At 39.1% G+C, this 26714-nt stretch overlaps 2 protein-coding genes across 2 annotated transcripts; both read left to right on the top strand.

Moving 5' to 3' along the window:
- On the top strand, window positions 6218-17217 carry LOC109948046 (TMV resistance protein N-like). The gene is made up of 6 exons (XM_020559947.1): window positions 6218-6226; window positions 10214-10393; window positions 10906-11124; window positions 15348-15713; window positions 15801-15889; window positions 16178-17217. The coding sequence occupies exons 1-6, from the start codon at window positions 6218-6220 to the stop codon at window positions 17124-17126; spliced, it is 1812 nt and encodes a 603-aa protein (XP_020415536.1). The 3' UTR covers window positions 17127-17217.
- Window positions 17166-18892, top strand: LOC18765991 (disease resistance protein RML1A). The gene is made up of 3 exons (XM_020559946.1): window positions 17166-17285; window positions 17375-17809; window positions 17927-18892. The coding sequence occupies exons 1-3, from the start codon at window positions 17166-17168 to the stop codon at window positions 18890-18892; spliced, it is 1521 nt and encodes a 506-aa protein (XP_020415535.1).

Below are 26714 nucleotides of genomic sequence, written 5' to 3'. Positions count from 1 at the left end.
TTTTCCTCTTCTTCCTTACGCAATCGATTAATCCAGATATCACAATCTTGGACCTTTTGCATACCTGTGGATCATACCATTCAAAGAATGCACAACCTCTTCTTACCCCATAATCGGCGCAGCCCCAAAATCTTCTCCCAGGGTTGTTGTCAGTCCACGACATCGTCAGACAACATTGATTGCCGCAGTGACAAATAGGCTAGCCCACTTCGCATCTTCGATTTACAAACATCATTGACCTCCTTGACATCGTCGTCTTTGTTTTCTTCAAATTGGAACCTGGGCATCCACTTCTATTGATTTGGGGGCTAGGTCTGAGTGGAGGCTTAGATATGGAACTCGATTTGGGGGTTTTCTGTTTTTCTTTTTTGAATTAAAGTAAACTATGTGTTGTTTTGGGCGCGAAACCCAGGGACTTGATCTGCCGAAAATGCCCTTAAAAAATTGTCCAGCTAGACGCCACGTAGGCACATAATAGATTTCCTGACGGACTCGCTAACAGAGAGGGCAATCTGTAGGTTTTCCGTGACGTTGAGTATGTACTCATAAATGTCCCCAAAATCGGGTATGAACTCGTAAATGACCCTATAGGTTGGGGGGTTTACTGTAGTTTGCCCTTAAATAAAATATTTAGCACCTAAAAGATCCGCAAAAGCAATCAATGGACGAAGCAACAAGTTTCTCTCCCAAAGCCTTTGCCTTTACCATCCCAAGCATGACGCACTGCAGCAAAAACACCCACTTCCACACCCACTTCCTCATTTTCCTTACTCTGCCTTCTCCCTCATCCAAAATCCGATCTTGTCACCCTTTTCGGCCGCCGCTCCACCCAATTCGTCTCCAAAATGCACTTGGGCCGCCCCAAAACTACCGTGGGATCCTACCGCTCTCAACTCACCGAGGAGGCCCTGCACCAAGCCATCCAATTCGGTAACGACGATCTTGCTCTTGATGATATAAGGGTAAGGGTGTGCTATCAAATAGTGATCAAGATATAACAATCCAACAGGAAGCATCTCCTTGGAGGCAGAATGTGCTTGGTGGAGATGTGTCTCTGTCTGCTTCAAAGTATCAACTGCAGATGGGAAAATACTTTCCTTGTAATTATAAGGACCAATATCAATTCAGATTGAGCTCGGGGAACCCAGCTCATCTTGATTTTCAATAGGAGCCTAAGGCCTCCATCAATTTTTGTTTAGGGCTGGACGATGATTCCATTTGTTCTAAATATGAATTTTTGCACTGATCTTTATGTCATTGGCGGTTTGCTAGGGACTGGGGAGGAACAGAAGCAGCAGCTCCCTATACCCCACAGGGGAAAACGTTTCATATTGTGTATGAAAGATGGATAGGTATGACGAGCTGCACCATAAGTTGGGACTGCATTTTTTTTCTTTTATTTGAACAATTTTTTAAGTTATTATTATGTAAGGTGTTGCAAACACGGATAGGTATGAGCAAATGCTCAGACATGCTTTCGAGCAGATTCTTGGAGGCAGAGAGAGCGCAAGGTTTCAATCCAATTGAAATTTGAGCATGGCGGAGACGGAGAGCAACTATAATTATCAACTAGAGGTGGAGAATGCACAACATTTAATTTGAGAGAATGGTCCCAAATGGTCCTCATTAGCTTTGACTTGAAACTTTCATGGAGATAAGTCATCAACATTGACTTTGACTCCACTTGGCTTTAGTTATGTTTCATCTTTCTTTTATCTTTATCTGTTTTACATTTGTCAATAAATTAGTATTGGCTTTTTATCACAAAACGTCCCTGACGTTTGCGAAACTATTAGATTGCATCTTTAAATTTTTTTTGTATCACTCGTGGCCCCTAATGTTAATATGAGTGCTCTTAAATAGTCACTCCGTCAAAAAAATGAGGGATATAATCGTCAAATCAATCCCTTTTGACCTCTTCAATGTCTCAGACCTATTTGCCGCCAATTTGGCACCATTTCCCTCCATCTTCTTCATCACCCTCTTCATTTGCCCTAGCATTCCCATCTCTTCCCCTTTCTTCCTGTATATTAACTTCTCCATTTTTAGTACCTCATTTTGCCCTTCATATTCCCCTTTTCCGACAGCAAATTGCATCAGTGTACCTTTATAGTGAATCTCAAGATTAAGCTTGTCAGGATCTGCCAGAACAAACACTTAATCAATCCCAACAATTGAAGTATTTTTTCCTTCATTACCTATTAGAAGCCCTAATAACATACATAATACAAACCAACAGTATCTATTTCAAAGCCTTTCTACAATAACACTACTAAGTTTTACTATTTGCGCGACGAGATTTTGCGTGATGAACACGAATTCGTCGCGCAAAATACACGACAACGACGGAAAAAAATATTCGTCGCCCAAAATATTGAAAACTGGCGCGACCAAATTTTTCGAAGCACACAATTTCTTAGCGTGACAAGAATTCTATTTCATCACGCAAAGTGAGGAAAAAAAATCGTCTTTTTTTTTTGGTGCAAAACACTTGCATGGCAAGAAGAATCGTCGCGTAAGAAAACCTAGCGCAACTATAGGACACTTTGTCGCGTAAAGGTGAACACAAAATAGTGGATCCCGTTAATTGGCTGCAGGTTTCGTTGCAAAAGACACCTTAGCGCGACGACATCATTTATCGTCGCGTAAGAAAACGATGGATATTTTTTTTTGGCCCCAAAATACTTGAGGGGGGATTTTTTTTTTTTGCGCGACGGAAATAGTTTTTGTCGCATATAGTTTGATATCGGTACATTCTTGCGCGACGGAAAGTTGTTTTTACATGACGATAATTAGAATTTGCGTGACAAAAGTTTGTGCGACGAATCATGTCACGCGTGGCGCAAAAGTTTGATGTCGACACGTGCTTGCGCGACGAAAAAAGTCGTTTTGTGCAACGAAAAAATGGTTCTTCGGGACGGCAGTTTGCCCGACGAAATCAAGGGTTTGTCGCACAAAGTCCTTCTTCTTCATATTAGAATTCTGCCATTGGAGAGGCAGAATGCAAAAAAAATAGCATTCTGCCTCTCCCTCAACCTCTCTGCCGCTGCCTCTGCTGGGAATTCAGTACGTTCATTGGGTAAGTATTTTTTGTCGTTAGTTTAAAAGTATTAATGTAAATTCGTACTAATGCTATTAATTTTGTTCTCGTTAGGGATATTTGTAATTAGCGATTAGTGGAGAACGATTGAGAATGTATTTTATTCGTTTTATATATTAAAAATGTTAAAGTTAGTTTTTTTTTTTTGTGAAGTTATATTTATATTATGTTGTTAAATTGTGCGTGACGTAGCACAATGTGTTGTGATATACAAAGTTGATTTGAAATTAACTTCGTACTTTTATTTTTATGTTTAGTAACACTTAGTTTCCCGTTCGAGATTAGTTGAATTTCGTGCATGGATGCGTAAAGCATGACTGCAGTCCAATTAATTCTTGAATTGTCCCACTATTTGGACAGTTTGGAATGCATAGTGTTGTCACGTAATCTATGGCTACAGGATTAGGTTTCGATTATGGAGATTTATGTGTCATTTCGGTACGTTTTTCGGGTGGTACGTAGGTATTTATACCTATGCCCACATCAAGAACTGTATCGAGATGCTGCCCAAATTCATCCATGTCGAAATCTAATCTCATGTAGCCGTAGGTTACGTGACAGGACTATGCATTCCCGAATGGGATAGGGCCCTTACCGGAGGCATAAGGTGACATTATAACTTCGTATGAAGTTGTTGTGATTGTTGTGTTGTGATTGTGGTTTCAGGAATTATGAGCAGAAGGTGGATATAGAACCCGAATAGATGCGCAGAGGAATACTTGGATGGAATCGAGGATTTTATTGAGTTTGCACGTAGACACAACCCGGGTGCAACTAGAGTCCGTTGTCCTTGTAGGAGGTGTAATAACATGTTGTGGGAGACAATTGAAAATGTTGGATTTCATTTAGTAAGGAATGGAATGATTGAGACATATAGCATTTGGAACCTTCACGAAGAACAATTAGACCATCATGCTTTGTCTTCAAATGCCACAAGAATGGACAATGTTGAAACCTATTGTGGATCCTAATGATCAAGTCATGGATATTATACAGGATGCTTTTCCATTTGCATCGACCAACATCAATTACGAATGGGAAGATGACGTGCCTACACCAATAGACAGTGCGGAGTTTGAATAATATGAAAAATTGTTAAAAAATGCCAACCAAGAGTTATACCCGGGGGCGAGAGCTTTTCCGTTCTCACGGCCATTGTAGAGCTTATGCAAGGAAAAATAAAGTATCGTATGTTGAACCTATGTTTCGATTACTTTTTGGGGGTTTTCAAGAGAATGCTTCCGACAGACAATTGTTTGCCGAAAGACCATAAACACGCGCAGAAGGACTTGGATTGGGTTATGAAAAAATTCACGCTCGCAAAAACAATTGCATGTTATTCTACAAGGACCATGAAACGTTGGATGCATGCCTTATATGCAATGAGTCGAGGTTCAAAATGACATCTCAGAATAGGATGACTAAGATCCCACAAAAAATCATACGTTATCTGCCCCTGAAACCTAGGTTGCAGCGATTGTATATGTCGACGCATACTGCCACAGACATGAGATGGCATAAGGAAAAACGGGTAGACGATGATGTGATGCGGCATCCTGCAGATGGGGAGGCATAGAAAGAGTTCCATCGAACGTTCCTCGAGTTTGTTGCTGATCCCCGAAATGTTAGATTGAGACTTGCCACTGACGGATTCAATCCGTATGGGGTTCTAAACCAACACCACAGCACTTGGCCGATTTTAGTATTCCCATATAATTTGCCGCCTTGGAAATGCGTGAAAAAAGAATACATGATGATGACTGTTTTGATAACTAAGGATCCTGGCAGGTCAATCGATGTTTACTTAAGGCCGCTGGTTGATGAGCTGAAGGATTTATGGACAAACAGTATTCGCACGTACGATAAATCAACTGGGAAGATGTTCACTTTGTGGGCAGCAGTTATATGGACTGTGAATGATTTTCCAGCATATGCAATGGTTTCTGTCTGGAGCACAAAGGGTTATATGGCATGTCCTGTATGCAAGGAAGATGTAACTTTTGGTTGGTAAGCTAGAAAAGTTTGTTACCTTGGTCATCGGAGATGGTTGCTATGGGACCACGAGTGGCGGGAAAAAGATAAAGAGTTCGACGGGAACACAGAGCGTCGCCTTAGACCTAGAAAATGGTCTGGTGATGAGATCTTGGAACAGCTTAACTGTTTGAATTTTGCTTCGTTCAGAAAAATAGTTAGTCGGACCAGACCTTCTACACATATGAACTGGGCGCACAAGCCTATTTTTTTAAGCTCCCATATTGGTCGAAACTCAAATTGAGGCACAACCTAGATGTGCTGCATGTTGAGAAAAATGTATTTGACACATTGGTGGGCACGATTCTAGATATCAAGGGCAAGACAAAGGGCACAATCAAAGCTCGTCTTGATTTGGAAAGAATGGGCATACGAAGGGGTTTATGGATGAATAGGGATAGTGATAAAGCTAGAAGGGATCTTGCATTCTTTTCTATGAAACCGAATGACAAAAAGAGTTTCTAAAGTTTGTATCGTCTGTAAAGTTTCCCGATAGGTATGCTTCTAATATCGCACGTTGCGTGAATGTTGACGGGGGTAAATTTACTAGACTTTAGAGTCATGACTGCCATGTGTTTATGCAACGCTTACTTCCTGTGGGTATTCGACATCTATTGCCGGAAGATGTATTGAAGCTAATCATGTTGTTGTCCAAATTTTTTTCCTAACTGACGGTAAAAACATTGCGAAAGACACACATGTTTTAGTTGCGCCATGACATTGTCCAAGTTCTATGCAAGTTTAAGATGATATTTCTTCCAGCTTTCTTCACAAGTATGATGCACGTGATGGTTGACTTGCCAGAAAAGGCATTGCTTACTGGTCCTGTCAACTATCGCTGGATGTATCAAATAGAAAGGTATATAATCCTTATCGTTTGTGTATGCATCATTATCACAAGCTTGCTAATTTGTATCATATTGTTTTATTTTGACAGGAGTCTCGGAGAGCTGAAAAAAAGTGTACACAACAGGGCGAAGCCCGAAGGATCAATTATAGAGGCTTGGATTCAATACGAGTCGCTTACTTTCTGTGGAATGTATTTAAAAGATGTGGAGATGGCTTTCAATCGTCCTCAGCGCAATAATGACGAAGGTATGAGAAAGGAAAAACTTTCTCTTTTTGCCCAAATCACACTACCCTTTGGAGATCCTGGACGAGGATAGTCGTTTTCTAAAAATGACATGGAGGTAGCGCATTGGTTCATACTGAACAATTGTGATGAGATAATGGCAGCATGAAGAGATGATGAAGCGAGAACATCCATCACATTTGGTTGCCCAGAAATACCGTGAATTGTTTCCACCATGGTTTTTGGATTCTGTAAGTTATAAGTGTTTTGTATTTGAAAAATATAAATTGTGCTATTTAATTTTGTCAGACTAACATGTGAATGGTTTTGTATAATATTAGGTGAATAAGTTCTAATCATCAAATTCCTACACTTACAGTGATGAGTGATATAACTTGGCGTTCAGCCCGATTCGCGCTGAATTGTTCTCGGGTTGTTATATTAGCAGCATCAAATGTTTGGGGGCTGCAGGAGATGACAAGTTGTGTACGCAAAACAGCGGTGTCCATGTCCCAGGTGGAGGCGAAAGTACGAACATTGATTTCTATGGCAAACTCCCAACTGTCGTTCAATTACTTTACAAAGATCAATACCAAGTAATCATGTTTAAGTGTCGATAGTTTGATAGCTACCCAAATAGGCCGGGAAGTGTTAAAATCGACCATGGCTTACTATCTGTGAACATTAACAGAACTTGGTATGATGACGACCCTTACATTTTGGCAAACATGGCAACACAAATTGTGTATCTAGATGACCCTAAAGCCGGAAGTGGTTGGAAAGTTATTCAGAAGATGGATCATAGAAACGTGTATGCTATACCAGAATTAGACCCAACTAACAACGACGTCGACAATGTGGCTGACCAACGTTTAGAATCTTCAATGGAAAATGATGCGGAAACACTTCGAGATACAAATGTTATACAAGAACCGTTTTAAATACAAGGAGTGTCTTCAATCGAAATACCGATTCAGTCAATTACAATTGACCTCGGTGATCTTCCGCGATACGATGTTGCAGTGGGCCCGAGCAATGACGATGATGAAGTTATAGAGGAGGAGGAGGAGGAGGATTGGGAGACCGAAAGTGATGATAGCGACGATAACGAAAGTTATTATAGTTCAGATGATGAATAATGAATTTTTTTGTAATTTTATTATGCTAGTGTATAGATTTTGTGTAATACAAATGTTTGAATATATGTAGTTGGTATATCCAAACCTTATATATGTGGAGAAATGAAACATTATTAAAATAAATTTAGTTATAAAACATTGGTAAATCAATATATCCAAACCCTTTTAATAATAATTTTTAAATTTATTTTGACAAAACACTTTTAAAAAATGAAAATGATAAACAATCTAACCTAAGGGGGTTGTATCCAATTCTAACTTTTATTGACTTTTCATGAGTTTATGAAAGTTTATCACTTCACTTTATAAAAGAAAAAGAACAAGCGAGTTAGGTCAACGCAACAACAACCGCGTGAGACATTATTAAATAAATTGACATATACAAGAAAATGAAAAATGAAAAAAAAATTTGTTATAAAACATTGATAAATAAATATATCCAAACCCTTTTGATACAAAGTTTGAAAATTATTGACACAAAACATTTTAAAAAAATGAAAATGATACACAATTTGACCTAAATATGTAAATGGCGCCAAATCCTTGTGCGACAAATCACTCCTCGTCGCGCATAGTTTGCGCGACCCAGAATCCACTGGTCGCGTAAAGTTAAAACATTGCACGATAACCTAACATCCGTCGCATGATGAAATTTTGTGCGACGAAAGGATACCTCTCATCGCGCAAATATTATTTTACTGTTATAATATAATATATATACACATATATATTTGAAATTGATGATCGAATTAGTTCATTGTATTCATATAGGGTCAAGGAGTGTAGCTGTAAAAAATCATCAAAATCAGAGTTAAAATAATCATTAAATCATGACTTTTCATTTATAACCGTCGAAAAGTTTTGTCCTGTTACTTGATCTCTTTTTTTCCGATTTTTTGGGTCTATGATCTCAAAGTATAAACAAACAAGTTTGACGGCTGGATTATTGAAACTAGTTTCGTAGAATGCGTATGCCATCAAAATCATATATGCACCAACAATGAAGAGTTTATTTATACTTTCGTTAAATATAACATAAGATTATGTGGTATCCCCTAGTGTAAACATCTTAAATTGAAGATCAAATTCAATCATTGTATTCATATAGGGTCAAGAAATGTAGCTGTAAAAAATCATCAAAATATGAGTTAAATAACCATTAAATCATGACTTTTCATTTAGAACCGTTGAAAAGTTTTGTCCCGTTACTTGATCTCTTAATGTTTGCTTTTTTCAATTTTCGGCGTATATGATCTCGAAGTATAAAAAAACAAGTTTGCCGGTTGGATCATTGAAACTAGTTTCGGGTTTAGGATTTAGGGTTTAGGGTTTAGGTTTTAGGGTTTAGAGTTTAGGGTTTGCGTGATGAATAAAGTTTATCCGTCGCGCAAAGTGTGCAGAAAACAGGCTTGCGCGACGAAAATATTGCTTCGTCGTCGCGCAATCTCAGTCAGACATTTCACGCTCTCCCCCCCTGACCAAATTTTTGGCGAATCCAAATCTTGAGCGACGAAAAGGGTATCTCAGTCGCGCAAAGTGCACAGAAAGTAGGCTTGCGCGACGAAGGTGTACGTCTTCTTCGCGCAATCTCATTCAGACCTTACACTCTTCCCCCTGAACACTTGGCCCAAATTTTAGGCAATGACAAGCTTAAGTGACGAAAGGGGAACTTCTTCATCGCGCAATCTTGGCAGACCTTTCACCTTCTCTCTCTCCCCCTATAAACCCTAAACCCAAAATTTTGGCGGAATCACAACCCTGCGCGATGGATAGCGTTATCTGCGTTGCACAACGTTCGGTATTCGTCGCGCAAAGTTTTTACTTTCTCTCTCGCGCGACGAAATATATGACTATGCGTTGCGCAAAATCACACAACCCTACCCTAAACCCAAATTTTGGCAGACTCACAACATTGCACGAGGTAATTAAATCTATTTCCTCGCGCAAGATTCATTTAAAATATGTTGCACGACGCTTTTAGTTATTCATCGGGCAAAATCGAATAAAATTTCAAAAACGACGCGAGCACCTCCTTCTTCCCCATTTTCTGATTTTTTGCCCTAACTCTCTCTCTCTCTCCGCCGTCACCTCAGCCCCCTACCCCACCGGAATTTAGACCGCGCCGCCTCAACCTGCGAACCCTGGGGCTCCCCGTCGTCACCATCGAGCTTGCCGCTGGAATTTGCTCGGTTTTCATCAAATCTTCGCCGACCTCGTTCTCTCTCCTCCGGCCACCAAATCCGACACCTGAGGTACGGTTTCTGGACTATTTTTGAAGCTGATGGTTGGGTAGGATTTCATTAATTGTCGCAATAATGTAATCAATTTTAAACCCCAAGTTTTGGCCGGTTTTTGAATTTAAATTCCCGCCACTTCCGGCCATTTTTCGGGGTAGGTCCGAGAACAATAGTGGCTCCAATTGATGTTTTCAACCAAGGGTAGGAACCTTGGCCCTTAGTTTTTAGAATTTTCCGAAGATTGGTATCACTTTGGACACCCACGCACTATCGGCGCTTGTGGTGGCGCGTGGGATATTGTAGCACTCGTGCTTTGGGTCCCAGTGCAATCCCCTAGTTGTCACGAGCGCGTAGGTCTGTTCGGATTTGAATTTTGTTACCGTCTGAGTCTCGAACGGATTTTGCCTATTGTGCGATTTTCGAGTTTGATATGTTCGGACCGTTAGATCGAACTCAAACTCACGTATGTTGTACCTTGTATTTCTAGGATCATGTAGGATTCGACGAATTGTGGATCAGAGTCCCGGATACTTCGAACTCGCAAACCCTAGGTCAAGAATCTTAATAAAATTGTATTGCTTACAAATATTCGTATATTTTATTAATTTGTATGTGTATTAATGAAATTGTGCAGATGTCAGACCTGATTAGACGTAATAGGGCGGTGACGACTACACAGAGTTCGAAGCCCCCAGCACAGCCGACATCTGCTGCCACTGCGCAAGCACTGATGGACCACTTGGCAGTTGGTCCCGTGGGGTCCCAGGCGCCTGCTTCATCGGCTTCATCAGTGGGAAGCCTGTTAGCGCCAGCGGTGTCATCGGCCCACCAGCACCCCCGACACCACATCAACTGATGCGTCGGGGTCACAGCCAGGTATAGATTTCCTTCAACTCCAGTTCTTTTTATTTTTATTTTTATTTTTATTTTTGCTTTTGTTTTTGTTTTTGTGTGTGTATTTCATAGTTAAATTTGTTATTTATTTAACATTATTGTCATCTTTCTTTGCAGCCAAGAAGAACACCTGAGGGCCGTGTAGGCAGTTGAAGACGGCGAAGGTCACCCGGGTGACCAACAGTCATATCAGCATTGGATACGAGAGCGACATCGGGCTGCACCGACGGCGGAGTTGCATAGCTCCTTGGCCCACGACATTGGTCATGTCGTTTGGAGCCATTGCCCGATGCAATGGAAGTCTTAGAAGGTCATGCCTGACGAGATCAAGACAGAGGTTCGTGGCCAGTTGTCGGTATGTAGGCCTTTTAATTCTTTTTCTTTCAAACTTTATATTTCTATTATTTAATGTATGTAATTAATTTATTGCAGACGAACTACAAGTTGGAGGACCTCGACGACGAGTTGTTGGCGTACGTCAACAGACTCTTCTCTGAGAGGTACAAACAGTGGAAGAGCGATTTGCACCACTATTTTGAGGCGTTTGATGATCCGCAAGTCGCTCTTCAGGAGGGTTGCCCCAAGGAGCTTGAGGGTCGGGAGGATAGTTGGGCGTGGCTCTGCGCTCATTTTCAGGCCCCCGCTTTTGTGGTAATTTGTAATATGAATTTCAAATTTATTATATATTTCTTACTAATGTTTATTTAATTTTTTATATTTCATTTCAATTTCAACTAATACGTTTTATTTTTTGTATAATAGAATAAAGCCAAAGTCAATAAGGGCAATAAGAAGAAGAAGACTATTCTCCATCATTCAAGTTCCAGGCCCTTCTCCTATAGGATGGATGCACGGCGGCAGGTAATAATAAAATAATTTTTATTTAATTTTTAATATGTCATTATTCTTAATTTATTTTTTTCGTACTACTATTTTTCTTCTCTTGTTCAATTTAGGGGGTGTCCAAATTCCCAGAGATCGACGTCTTTGGCGATGTTTATGTTCGACCTGGGAATGAGTTGGCCGAGTCCCTTCATGTAAGTATTATTTAATTTTAATTCTTATGTTACGCATTCAAGTTTAAAGGTTATTATATGAATGTTTTAATTTATATTTTATGTTATGCTAAACAGACGACGATGGTGGAGAGGAGCCAGTTGGTTCTTCAGGAGTCCACCTCCCAACTTCCTCCCGATACTCCGATCGAGTCTGTGGATCCTCCACAGGATGCTGGGTTTCAGATGTTGACGGAGACGTTGGATCAGACTCTAGGGAGGAGATCGGGGACATATTGTCAAGGGATGGGGAATGCCAGGTTGAGGGAACCTAGACCCCGTTCATCAGCGCAGTCAAACAGTCAGGTAAGTACTTTGACAGCACACGTGGGCACTCTTTAGAGTCAGATATCGGTCATTCTGCAGTCCCTCGCACAGTTCGACATTCCAGTTTCGCATTTTAATGCCCCGATCTTCGAGCCCGTCCACCCCGAGCATCCCCACCAAACGACGGCCCCTATAGACCCCCAGACCTCCGAGCCGCATGTGCCAGACAACAATGTAGATTTTGGAACATTATTTGATTAGTTTTTTATTTTCATAATTATTTTTTAAATATTTCTCTTTACAATAAATATTTCTCTTGTAGTATACATTTATTTTATTTTATACAATAAATGTGTTCTTTACAATTCATTTTTTTTTATTGCAATTTCATTTTATTACCAAAAAAAAAAAACCAAATTTATTTCTTTTACAAAATAAAAAAAACAAACGTAATATTAAATTTAAATAATATATATATATTAATTTTGCGAGACGAAACCTTTCTCGTCGCGCAAATTCACATTTTACAAAATTAAAAAAAGGTAAATTTTTTTAAAAAAATACATATAATTTATTCTTGCGCGACGAAGTCTTTTGTCGCGGGAAAAGGATATGCACGACAACGGCAGTTTCGTCACGCAAACGTTGTAGACACGAATTGCGCGACGAAGAAATCTTAGTGCCGCAAATGTCTACGACACGAATCGTGCGACGAATATTATCCATCGTGCATTGTTGTCGCGACGAACCTTCTTTCGTCGCACATAAGTTTGTGCAATGAACCTTCTTTCGTCGCGCATAAGTTTGTGCGACGAACAGTTGTGTCGTCCTTGAACCTTTTGTGCAATGAAGGATAACCGTCGCACAGTTTTGCGCGACGAATGAAAAAATTAGTCGCGCAAAGTCTTTCTTCACGCTCTTTGCATGACGGATTGTGTGTGACGAATTTTCTGTCACGCTTAACTTTGCGCGACGAAATTGTCTTTGTCGCGCAAATCGTAAAATGTAGTAGCATAAACACATACACCAACCACATGAAACAAACCAAATATGAACACTTTGCTTTATAGATTCTTACCTTTATACGTTGGAGCCTTTCCCCCTTTTCGATAGTTTTCATTTGCTCATCCAACTTCTCTCAATCACTTCTACGGATAAGCTTTACCACCCAATTTCCCCGACTGAAAAATCATTTCTTAAAAAAAAAAAAGGCATAGAAATGGGACTGATGATGTTGACAACGACCTCGAGGAAATATATTTGAAGCCTGAGGAGGTAAAAGGGAGTTGATCTGACGATTATATCCCTCATAAAATGGGGATTTAACTTTTTTTTTTACGGAGGGATTATTTTTGAGCACCCATATGAATGTTAGAGACCATAAGTGATGCAAAAAAACTTTAAGGATGCAATATAATAGTTTGGTAGCCGTTAGGGACTTTTTTAATAAAAAAACCATCAATATTTATTTTGGATCAAAATGAAGCTCACATGACTTCAAGTCCACTGGCTGTTGTTTTTCATTTATATTCATAGTATATTAATCTGTCTACACATTATTTAACTATTCATCAAGTACTTGACCACTTTTTCCATTAGCTAATTTTCACTCCATGAATCATTTAGTCAATTTGCTTGAACATGTATATTTCCATTTGCATCACAAGTGAGCATAGTATAGTCCATTTATTACAGAATATATTATCTATATTCTTGAATGACCGTATTTTTCATCCATGCAATTTAGTCTAACTTTTAGTTTCGCCCTCACATTTTAAAGGAAATTAATGTTGAAGAATATAAAATCCCATATCGGAAACTTGACTAAATAAATTACAACTTATAATAAGTTGTTCTGCTCATAATAACATCAATGCCATTTGTGATAAAACCCCACATTTACTAGGCTTTGTAGGTGATTAAGTTAGGGATAATATTGGTGTTGCTAGTAGTGGACCACTGGCCCGTTTCTCTGAAATTTAATGGGAACAATATCGGTGTTACTAGTAGTGGACCGATAAGCCATTTCTCTGGAATTTAGTAATGGACCGGTGTTCAATACATATAGAGTTACTGTTAGAGGAAGCTTCGTCTTCAATACACCTCTTGCATCTCAGTGTAAAAATCGAGATCACAAATGTGGGGCAGTAGACATAGACTTTGTTACTTTATCACTTTGGTCACTAACTTTGTGACTTTGTCATGCGTTCCTGTTTTTCTTATCTTTATTCTGTTCTCTTTCATAGAGCTAGATTGTTTTTCCCAAACACAAACACAAGCTGAACAGGATAAAAAAATGACTGAAATATCCCTATTCTCAGAGGCAAAATTATAATTTTATATTTTATAAAATTAATTAAATTCATGAATAATAATATTTTTGTGTCGGCATGTTACAAGATGGAGGAAGCTTTGTCTTCAATACATCTCTCGCATCTCAGTGTGAAAATCGAGATCACAAATGTTCAGTGGCCGGTGGGGCAATAGACATGGACTTTGTTACCTTATCACTTTGGTCACTAACTTTGTGACTTTGTCATGCGTGTTGATGTGAGTCTCCTAATTAATTAAGGAGATTTACTTCCTTGATTAATTAAGGGATTTATTTTCTTTTTTTTATATAAGTGATAAATCATTGTACAATTAGGAGATACTTTCCTAATTCTTTACTATATCTAATTCCTTGTAAAACCTTCATATGTAAACTCCTATATATACCTCCTTATGGAGAAGAATAAATAACAACCTAAGATATTCAAACCATATTCATATTTTAGCATGGTATCAGAGTCATCGATCCTCGGTTGTCTCTAAATCCTCATATCAAATTTCTTCAAACACAAACCCTAAATCCTCATATCAAACTTCTTCAAACTCAGCTCCTAAAATCATATTCCTCAAATTCCTCGTATTTCTCCAAACTCATATTTCTCTTTACCAAATTCAGATCTCCATCCACATCCCTCATATCTTCAAATTCCAAAACACATATTTTTTTACCATTAAAATTCTTCCACTGCCATGGATGTCATCTTGCCAGGCTCGACCCTCAGTTTGATCAAGTCCAGGGGAAAATCTTGCACAAAGAACCTAAATTAGACCTTGACCAAACCTTTGCATATGTCCGTCGCGAAGCTCAACAACGACTGACCATGACCAGTACTCCAAACATTGCTGTCCTAGCCACCCAACGTCCACAGGGTCCTCCGACTTCTACCACTGGTACTTCTCAAACTCAAGTCACAAGCTCTCGTCCGGAACGCAAATGCACTCACTGTGGTGGAAGCAAACATACTCGTGATGGCTGTTACGAATTGATTGGTTACCCGGATTGGGGGGACCACTCCAAAGCTCCGCCCAAAAATAGGGGCAAATCACTCGACACATCTTCGGACTCAGCTCCTGTTAGTCCTACAGTTCCAACAGCACTCAGCTCCTATTGCAACATATCGCCCGTTTGATCTTTGTTATACCTTATCACTTTGGTCACTAACTTTGTGACTTTTTCATGCGTTCCTCTTTTTCTTATCTTTATTCTGTTCTCTTTTATAGAGCAAGATTTTTTTTCTCAGACACAAACACAAGCTGAACATACAAATGGCTGCCACCAGAGCGCAGCAGGATGCTTCTCCGTCCTCTCACTGGTGCACTTATGATGCATTCTTGAGCTTCAGGGCCACAGACACACGCAAGGGATTTGCTGATCACCTCTATAGGGCTTTGGAGGTGGCAGGGATCCACACTTTTAGAGATGATGATGAAATCGAGAGAGGAGCAAATATTTTAGCAGAGCTTCAAAAAGCAATACAAGAGTCTCGAGTATCCATCATTGTCTTCTCCAAGGACTACGCTTCCTCGAGATGGTGCCTGGATGAACGAGTGACGATCATGGACCGTAGAGAAACTAATGAGCACATGGTTATGCCGATTTTCTATGATGTGGATCCATTCCATGTCAGGAACCAGACATGAATTTTTGAAGAAGCTTTTGCCAGACACCAACAGCGCTTCAACAAGGAGACGGACAAGGTGGAGAAGTGTAGAAAAGCTCTCAGAGATGTTGCAGATTTGGGAGGGATGGTCTTAGGAGATCGGTACTTTTTCATTCCCAAAATGGTGGTTTTCACTCTTATCTTTTGGATGCTTTTTAAAGTAGATTATAGTGAAGCTTTTGCTTTAATCTCATGGAGTTGTTAGATGGCAGCACTTCTGTTTTGAAAGTTTATTTCCTTAATATCATTCATTTCAACCTATGATATATATATATATATATCAATTCTCTTCTATAAAATAAAAATAAAAATAATAAAGAAATAAGTTTCTTTTTGTTGAAAAGAAATAACTTATTGTGCCTTGTGTATTTTGATATCCATAATTTATAGGTCCGAGTCGCAGTTTATCCAAGAAATAGTTGAAGTTATTGGAAATAAACTGGATCACACATGGAATAGGAGATTAAGAGTCGATCCCTATGTAGTTGGAATAGATTATCGTGTGAAAGGCCTAAACATGTGGTTAGAAGATGGATCAAGTGATGTTGGAGTAGCTGTAGTCTATGGGATGGGTGGAATTGGCAAGACCACCATTGCCAAGACTGCTTATAACCAGAACTTCTATAAATTTCAAGGTAGCAGCTTTCTTGCAGATATTAGAGCAACTTCAAAACTTCCCAATGGTTTGGTTCACTTCCAAAAGAACCTTCTTTCAGATCTCCAAAAGGGGAAAGCAAAGAAAATATACAGCTTGGATGAAGGAATAACAAAGATCAAACAGGCGACACGTTGCAAAAGAGTTCTTATTGCTCTTGATGATGTGGACAACTTGGAACAATTCAATGCAATTCTTGGAATGCGAGAATGGCTTCATCCAGGAAGTAAAATAATCATAACAACTAGACATGAACATTTGTTAAAGGCTCATGAGAATTGTGCAATGTTTAAGGTGAAAGGGTTGAATGAGAATGAATCACTTGAGCTTTTCAGTTGGCATGCCTTTAGACAACCCCATCCTGGCGCAGGTTACATGGATCTTTCAAGACCTGTAGTGCAACACTGTGGAGGGGTTCCATTAGCTCTTCAAGTTCTAGGATCTTCTCTCTTTGGAAAAGCTGCAGATGTATGGAAAAATGCATTACAGAACTTGGATGTGATTACTGAAGGAAAAGTTCAAAAGATTCTCAGAATAAGCTTTGATTCTCTGCAAGATCATGACAAACGTCTGTTCCTCCATATAGCCTGTTACTTCATAGGAAAACAAAAGGATTTTTCAACTACAGTCCTTGATGAATGTGGGTTTGCCACAAACATTGGAATTCAAAATCTGGTTGATTGATGTCTTCTGATAATTGATAGATTCAACAAGAAGTTAACCATGCACCAATTACTTCAAGACATGGGAAGGGGAATTATTCGTGAAGAATCACCTGAGGATCCTGGAAAACGTACTAGAGTGTGGAATAAAAATGCCTCTAATGTTTTGAGAAAATTAACTGTAAGAAATATCTTCTTTTATGTCTATGTATTCGTAATTGCGTTGTGCATGTGACAAGTTACTTACCCAATGTTCTTATTTGTTACCAGGGTACAGAAACTATTAAGGGCCTCATGCTCAACATTCCTATGTTAATAAAAGATGAGTCTTCTAAGATAACATCCAGTGGAAGTAACAGAAAAAGATTCCATGTTGAAGATTATGATGGAAACTGTTCAAGCAGCCGACGTCGGCTTGGTTTCTTCTCTTGGCAGTCAATTAGTTTTTCTTCAACAAACTCATTTCCTGTATCAAATGGGATAGGTTTCAAAACAGAGGCATTTAGAAGGATGCACAATCTTGAACTCCTGCTGCTTGATAATGTAAAAATCAGTGGAGGCTATGAAGATTTCTCAAAAAATTTAATATGGTTGTCTTCGCGAGGATTCGCTTTAAAGTCAATACCAACCAATTTTCGCTTGGAAAATCTAATTGCTCTTGACTTGCGGAACAGCAGCCTCCAACATGTTTGGAAGGGAACTAAGGTATGCTACTAATCTCTCTCTAGCTCTCTCACACACACACACACACACAGAGGCCTAGGGACAAATTTAAAGATGATTATATTTTTATAGAAACTGATTACTTCTTTTTTAAAACAGTTTCTTCCAAGACTGAAAATCTTAAATCTCAGTCATTCACATGGATTTGTGACAACCCCTGACTTGTCAGGATTCCCTAACCTCGAGAGATTAATCCTTAAAGTTTGCATAAATTTGAAAGAGGTGGATGAATCCATTGGAGATTTGGAGAAACTTGTTTTTTTGAATCTAAAAGATTGCAAAAATCTCATGAAGCTTCCAATAAGAATTAGTATGCTGCAATCTCTCCAGAAACTTATTCTCTCTGGTTGCTCAAATCTTGTGCTGCCTGCCAGTATGATCGTTAAAAATCAGTTAGACTCTCCACCTAGTGACATGAAGAAAGTCTGTCTGTTATCTGCAGTTAAATCGTGGCAATCAATCCGATCATGGGTATTGCCAAGAAGATATCTCCAACTTACCAGTGCAAGTTTGCCACAATTTTTAAAAAGCTTAGATATGGCATACTGCAATCTGTCAGAAATTCCCAATGATCTTAGTAGCCTATCCTCATTGGAGTATTTGAAGCTAAGCGGAAACCCATTTTTGAGCCTATCAGTAAACATGAATGGTCTTAGTAAGCTCCAGACTCTTTTGTTGGATCGTTGCACAAACCCCGAAATGATTCCCGAGCTCCCACCAAGTGTAAAGACTTTGCGCGCATATAGATGTACTTCATTGAAAAGAGTACTACGAAACTTACCCAACATGATACCAAAAATTGGAAATGCGTTTTTGATATGCAAGAATTTAGTTGAAATTCAAACAATGTTCAAAACAAGACCGTTGAGAAGCGTCAACATAGAAATGATCAAAGATATCGGTCAGTTCAATTTGGAATCCATAGGAAGCACTGAAGTTGAAATGCTCAACTACTTGACATGTACAACAAGGAAGGGTCTGTTGAAATATAATCCTGCAGCAGATTTCTTAGAGCTGAAGCTATCTTCTATTTGTTCTGTTTTTCTGCTAAGTCTATTTAAATGATGTAATGAGAACCATTAGATCATAGTCTAGGTAGATTCTCTAGCTTAGATTTGGTATGACATGTGTAAGCATCTAATAGGATGACAGCTGCAATTCTGTTAGAAGAGAATCACATTTCTCTCCTGGCAGTCACACTATGTAAGCTGTAGAATTGACAGATTTCAATAGAACAGTGCATTCTCTATTTTCTCTTCACTCTCTCACTAGCTAAATGCTCTAGAATGTGCACTTCTTCCTAATCTGAAATACAGATATCAGAGAATACTAACATGGCCTCAGAGCCAGGTTTGATTGTTTATTGGGCGTGAATCTGTGAGGAAGGAGCTGGTGCTTGGCTGAGCTGACGTTGAGCTCACCCAAAACTTCACGAAGCCTGTCTAGCTGCGTCTGATGTCTAACATGGCAGGATCAAGCTCCTCTGAGCTTCGTACACCAGTGTTCAATGGAGAAAACTATGAGTTTTGGAGCATTCGATTGAAGACCATTTTGAAATCTCATGGACTGTGGGATTTGGTTGAAAATGGCTTTGATGCTTCAGATCCAACGAAAAAAAAAGGAAAGGAAGAAGGATCTAAAGCTGCAGAAGAAGAGAAGTCTGTAACGGCTGAGACTTTGATGAAAGATGCTCGTGCACTTGGACTGATCCAAGGTGCAGTCTCAGACCAAATTTTTCCCAGGATAGTGAATGAAGAAACCTCAAAAGGTGCATGTGATATTCTGAAGCAGGAGTTTAGAGGTGATAAACAGGTAAGAAGTGTGAAGCTACAAGGCCTACGTAGAGAGTTTGAATACACTCGTATGAAGGATAGTGAGTCATTCTCTGTTTATGTTGCTAAACTGTTTGATCTAATTAATCAAATGAAAAGTTATGGTGAAGAGTTACCAAGAGAAAGAGTTGTGCAGAAATTGCTTATTAGCTTGCCTAGATCTTATGACTCTATATGTTCTGTGATTGAGCATTCAAAGGATTTTGACACTCTTGAAATTCAAGAAGTGGTTGCATCTCTCAAGAACTTTGAGCTCAGATTAGATAGACACACTGAAAACTCCACAGAAAAGGCTTTTACTACCTTGAACATAGAGAGTAAAAGCTCTAAGAATGGAAGTTCTTCTGGAGGTAACAAGTCTCAGAAGAACTGGAAGGAAAATGGGAAGAATTGGAATAACAAGTCTAATTCTAATTCCAAACCAAATGCATCAAGTGAAGGAACCAAAACACCCTGCAAGCACTATGAAAAACTGCACTATGGCAAGTGCTGGTTTGAAGGAAAACCAAAATGCAGAGGATGTGGAAAGTTTGGTCACATGGTTAAAAACTGCCATGACAATCAACCTGTGCAGAAGGTGAATTATGCCAATCAGGTTGAAGAAATTGGAACACTGTTTTATGCATGCAATGCTGTGACAAATGTGAAATTGAACAATTCTTGGTATGTGGACAGTGGCTGTAGCAACCACATGACAGGAGATGAAAGGCTACTGATAGATATTCGAAGGGATGTAACTTCCAAGGTGAAAATGGGGACTGGAGAGACGGTTCAAGTTGCAGGAAAAGGTACTCTTGTAATAGAAACCAAGACAGGCAGAAAACACATTCAAGAAGTGATGTTGGTGCCTGGGTTAGAAGAGAACTTGCTAAGTGTTGGTCAGATGATGGAACATGGGTATTGTTTAGTATTTGGAAAGGGAATGGTGACAATTTTTGATGATTGGTCACTGCAAAATCCTATAGCTAAGGTTCCAATGACTAGCAATAGGTGTTTCTCTCTCACAATGGTACCTGCTACTCAGTTGGTGCTGAGAGCAAGTGTGACTCACAGTTTGCAGACTTGGCATAAAAGGCTGGGTCATCTTAATGATCAAAGCATCAGGATGCTGGCAAATCAAGACATGGTTCATGGACTGCCTAGTCTGGAAAAGGATTTAGCAGTTTGTGAAGGCTGCAAGCTGGGAAAGCAGCATAGAGACTCATTTCCTGCAGAATCTACTTGGAGAGCTCAGTCTCCACTTGAATTAGTTCACACTGACATCTGTGGTCCAATGCAGATTGTATCAATGTCAGAAAACAGATATTTCCTGTTATTCATTGATGACCATACAAGAATGGCTTGGGTTTATTTTCTCAGAAATAAATCTAATGCTTTTGAATGTTTCAAGAAGTTCAAAGCAATGACAGAATTGCAGAGTGGACACAAAGTGACATCACTTAGAAGTGACAGAGGTGGAGAATTCATGTCAAATGAATTTCTTGCATACTGTAGTGAGGCTGGAATACAAAGACAACTGACAGTAGCATATTCCCCTCAGCAAAATGGAGTTGCTGAGAGGAAGAACAGGACTGTGATTGAGATGGAAAAGTCTATGCTACATGAAAAGAGTCTTCCATATGAGTTTTGGGCAGAAGCTGTTCATACAGCAGTCTACCTTCTCAACAGATGTCCTTCTAAGTCTCTTGAGAAAATGACACCATTTGAGGCCTATACAGGAAGAAAGCCAGGTATTGCACACTTGAAAGTGTTTGGATGCCTATGTCATGTGCTTATTCCTTCTATTTTGAGACACAAGTTGGAAGAAAACAGTCATAAATGCATTTTTGTGGGCTATGGATTGTGTGAAAATGGCTATAGACTGTATGATCCTAAGACTAGAAAGATTATCTTGTCTAGGGATGTCTATTTTGATGAAGAAGTCTCATGGAAATGGGAGAATCCTAGCACAGATGTGGGAATACCTATGCCAGATGTAAATCAAGATATTGCAGAAACTGAACAGAGGGTATTAGATGACCAATCTCAGTTCTTGGATACTCAAATGCAAATGGAAGAAGAAAGTGCACCTCAAGGGGAAGAAATGTTTGATGAGACTCAAAGGCTTGATCACACACCTCACAAGTGGAGGAGTATTAATGACATCATGGCACAATGCAACATATGCATTGTAGAACCTGACAGCTTTGAAGAAGCAGATTTGGATGAATCATGGAGATGTGCAATGGAGGCTGAATTGGAGATGATTGAGAAGAACAATACTTGGAAATTAGTTGACAGGCCATCTAACAAACCAGTAATTGGTGTTAAGTGGGTCTACAAGGTCAAACTGAACCTAGATGGTACTGTGTAGAAGAATAAAGCTAGGCTTGTGGCTAAAGGCTACTCACAGAAGCCTGGAATCGACTATAATGAGACATTTGCCCCTGTGGCAAGACTTGACACCATCAGAACTTTGATAGCTCTTGCAGCACAAAAGGAATGGAACCTATTTCAATTGGATGTGAAGTCTGCCTTTCTCAATGGCATTCTAAAGGAGGAAGTTTATGTTGAACAACCTCAAGGATATGTTCAAGAGAGCAAGGAAACCAAGGTGTTCAGGTTGAACAAGGCTCTATATGGACTGAAGCAAGCCCCAAGGGCCTGGTATGATGAAATAGATGCCTATTTCAACACTACAGGTTTCAAGAAAAGCTTAAGTGAAGCTACTCTCTATATCAAAACAAGTGACACCTCAGGTATTATCATTGTCTCCCTCTATGTAGATGACATTATATATACTGGAAGCTGTCCTAAAATGCTTGAAGAATTTAAACAAGATATCATGCAACACTATGAGATGATAGACTTGGGTCTGTTGCACCATTTTCTTGGCATGGGAGTGGAACAAACTGACAAGCATATTTTCATTCATCAAAAGAAATATGCCATGAAAATTCTTGAGAAGTTTGGAATGAGAGACTGCAAGTCAGTGGCAATTCCATTAGTGGTGAATGAGAAATTGTGTAGAGAAGATGGGAGTGAAGCAGCAGATGAAAGTGAATTCAGACAGATTGTAGGAAGTCTGCTTTATCTGACTGCCACAAGACCAGATGTCATGTTTGCATCTAGCTTGCTTGCTAGGTTTATGCACAATCCCTCAAAGAAACACATGGGAACTGGTAAAAGGGTGCTGAGATACATTCAAGGCACATTGGATTTTGGAATTGAGTTTGCAAAGGGGAAGACAGCTACTCTAATTGGGTACTGTGACAGTGACTGGGCTGGGAGTGAAGATGATATGAGGAGCACCTCAGGATATGCCTTCACACTAGGCTCAGGCATGTTCTCTTGGGCTTCCATCAAGCAAAACACAGTTGCTCTATCTACAGCCGAAGCTGAGTATGTGAGTGCTGCAGAAGCAACTTCACAAGCTAAGTGGCTGAGATTTGTGCTTGAAGATTTTGGTGAAGAATAGATAGAAGGGACTCACATCCTATGTGATAACACCTCAGCAATTGCTATGGCAAGGAATCCAGTTCATCACCAAAAGACAAGACACATCAGCAGAAAATTTCATTTTATAAGGGAAGCCATTCAAGCAAAAGAAATTGAACTGGTATACTGCAAAACAGAAGATCAGATAGCAGACATTTTGACTAAAGCTCTGCCTAAGGATCGGTTTGTGAGGCTGAGAAGCTTGCTTGGTGTGAAATCAGCTAAAGGATTAGAAGGGAGTGTTGAAATATAATCCTGCAGCAGATTTCTTAGAGCTGAAGCTATCTTCTATTTGTTCTGTTTTTCTGCTAAGTCTATTTAAATGATGTAATGAGAACCATTAGATCATAGTCTAGGTGGATTCTCTAGCTTAGATTTGGTATGACATGTGTAAGCATCTAATAGGATGACAGCTGTAATTCCGTTAGAAGAGAATCACATTTCTCTCCTGGCAGTCACACTATGTAAGCTGTAGAATTGACAGATTTCAATAGAACAGTGCATTCTCTATTTTCTCTTCACTCTCTCACTAGCTAAATGCTCTAGAATGTGCACTTCTTCCTAATCTGAAATACAGATATCAGAGAATACTAACAGGGTCCTCTCCAGGTTCTCTCTCTCTCTCTCTCTCTTTCAAATGTATTGTATAGTTTTTTATGATGATTATTTTCTGTGGCCTGTAATATTTGAACATATATAAATCTCTCCATGCATGCATGAAACAGGGACTGGATGAATGTGGTATATTTAGCATATTCCTTCCTGGGAGCGAGGTTCCAGATTGGTTCTGCTACAAGTCGAGCATGGGTAACTCTGAGCTGTCTATAACTATACCTCCATATCTTAATTTGAAGATCCGAGGCCTAAATGCATGTGTTGTGTATGCACATGGTAAGTTTGTTGAAAGAGGATTGAGATTTTACTCGTGCGTTCCCATTCTTCACATCAGTAATGAGACCAAGGGTCTTAAGTGGACCTATAGGGATTCCAAAAGAGAAGGAACATGTGTTATGGCTTAGTCATTGGCGATTCGCAAACGATGAATTGGAGGGTGGGGAAGAAATACGTGTTTCGGTTAGAGGAGATGAAGATGATATGTTGACAAAGGAATTTGGAATCCAGCTTCTGTACGAGCAGAATAATAATGAGGGTACTGTAACTGAAGATATATAACCACAATGTTCCAGCATGAAACAACTACACCTTCGAGCCAGAATCATGTCGTTGCGGGAGATGTGTCAGCATCAGCATCAAGGTTACATAAAAATTATAAAAATAAGGTGGGTGAATACTTTATTTGTGATCATAGTGGATGGTTTACTTGATTTTGGCCAGAACAGACCGGAACCGGATTTTGACATTTTCCGAATCCCAATCCGAAAATGTTCAGAATTCAATATAACTTCCAATTCCAATCTTTTATGTTTTAGGTATACATATTGTAACAAAAACAAAAGATACACACGTACATCTAAAACCATATGAAAATATTTCACCTGATATTAGCTAATGACAATTTAATGGAAAAATAAATTGTGATATGTATATTTGTTCATTTAAAAAAAAAAAATTGCGTTGGCCTTGTTCTAGAGAAGCACACATATACTGCTATCATGATTCATAGGTAATAAGCACACATGCATTTTTGTTATGTAGTATAGTAAAAAATACATAATCTTAAAGTGACATGGGAATTTCGGATTTTGGCACTTTCGGATATCGGATGTATCGGAGTCGGATTTTTTTGAAAATTTTCGGACCAGAATCGGTCAGAATCGAATTTTCAATCCAATTTACAGCCCTATCCATATAGGAGTCGTCTCATACATGGACTTATGGGATACGCATCAAAGTTTGAGTTGGAAAAGCTGCAGATGTATGGAAAAGTGCATTACAAGTGAACCATGCACCAATTACTTCAAGACATAGGAACAGTGATGGGGTCTATATAGAAAAGATCCATGCTGAAAATGCTGGGAAAAACCCTTGTGTTAAACTTACTGAAACTAGGCCCAATTTGCATTTATTACTTATTTGCTATGGCTATTTTGTCCTTAAGAGGAGATTAAGATACCAGTGAGAGAGAATGAGAGTGGTGGCTACCAACAAAGAGAACAGGTACCAGTGTAGGGAAGATTTCTTCCTCTTTAGAAAGTTGTGACTATTTTTTATTTTAAATATTCTATGTAGTGAAAAATTTTCTTCTTTTTTTACAAAAGTTAGGAAGGTGGATAGTGAATTTTCTCACACACTATCAAGGTGTCGAACCTAAAACCACTGATTTGCAAGTCAATGCCCATTTTCATTGGACTAGACCCCCGTTGGATAATGACAATTAATGTTTATGTTGTTATACTATATCTACCCCACATTCGTTCTAGGTTGCTGATTTAGTTAACACGTCAGTCCTTCAACAAGATGGTTAATGCAGACAGAGGGAGGAACAATTTTTCTCACCTGGCCACAAATCACTTTCTAAGTATTGTTTTTCTTCTTTAGATAATTTTTCCATGTAATATTGGTGAGGCTAATGCTCTCCGTGTAAATTTGTAAGTGCTTTGGTTGTTGAAGCTTTTGATGTTATTTATGCAAAGTTGCAAACACTACAAGAAAAACAGGTATTAGTGGCCACCCATTTTGTCACAATTACTACCATTTTTGGTCACCAAATGCAATCAGTGTCCAAATATTGGTGGTCACTGGGTGGAAAAGTGTTCTTCTGGATCCCAGTCTCACTGTGCTTCCCATATGTGTTCTTGAACCCTATATGCAAACATAAAAGAATCAACTATCACGGGAAGAATGTTGCAGCCATATGTATTTCATAACTGAATAGGAAACAATTGCTAAAACATGAAAACTATGAGAGAATATTTGTTTGTGGGAATTTTCTGTGTATTCTTCTCCTTGTAGAAGGTCATATTTATAATATAACGAAACCTGAATGGGCAAGTAAATAATAAGTTCCTAAATCTATTTGCAGTAGGAAATCAGGAATTAAAGTAAATTAATTACAATTATAATAGGAATTCTTGGTGTGTAAGGAAAGTAAGTCAATATCCACAAGTCACGCCAACACTCCCCCTCACGTTGGTGCATAGATGTCGCCAATGCCCAACTGATCTAGTGAATTGTGGAATGCTTTACTGGAAATCGCCTTTGTCAAAATATCCGCCAATTGATCCTCGGATTTCACAAAAGGAAACTGAAACACTTTAGCCTCAAGCTTTTGTTTGATGAAGTGTCGATCCACCTCAACATGTTTAGTACGATCATGCTGAACCGGATTTTGTGCAATGGCTATAGCAGCCTTGTTGTTACAAAAGAGATTCATTATGGATGTAGGTTTATACCCAAGTTCAGTAAGCAACTTTCTTAACCAAAGAGGTTCACAAATCCCTTTAGTCATGCCTCTGAACTCGGCTTCTACACTGGATAAAGCTACTACATTCTGTTTCTTGCTTCTCTATGTCACCAAATTACCTCCCACGAATGTGAAGTAACCCGATGTGGATTTTCTATCTGTTACATTACCTGCCCAATCTGCATCTGAATAACCATCAATATTTAGATGACCA

The sequence above is a fragment of the Prunus persica genome, chromosome G3, assembly GCF_000346465.2.
Source record: "Prunus persica cultivar Lovell chromosome G3, Prunus_persica_NCBIv2, whole genome shotgun sequence".
Taxonomy (NCBI): Eukaryota; Viridiplantae; Streptophyta; class Magnoliopsida; order Rosales; family Rosaceae; genus Prunus; species Prunus persica.
The sequence above is the reverse complement of the archived record's forward strand: the minus strand, read 5'-3'. Positions and strand labels throughout refer to the sequence as shown.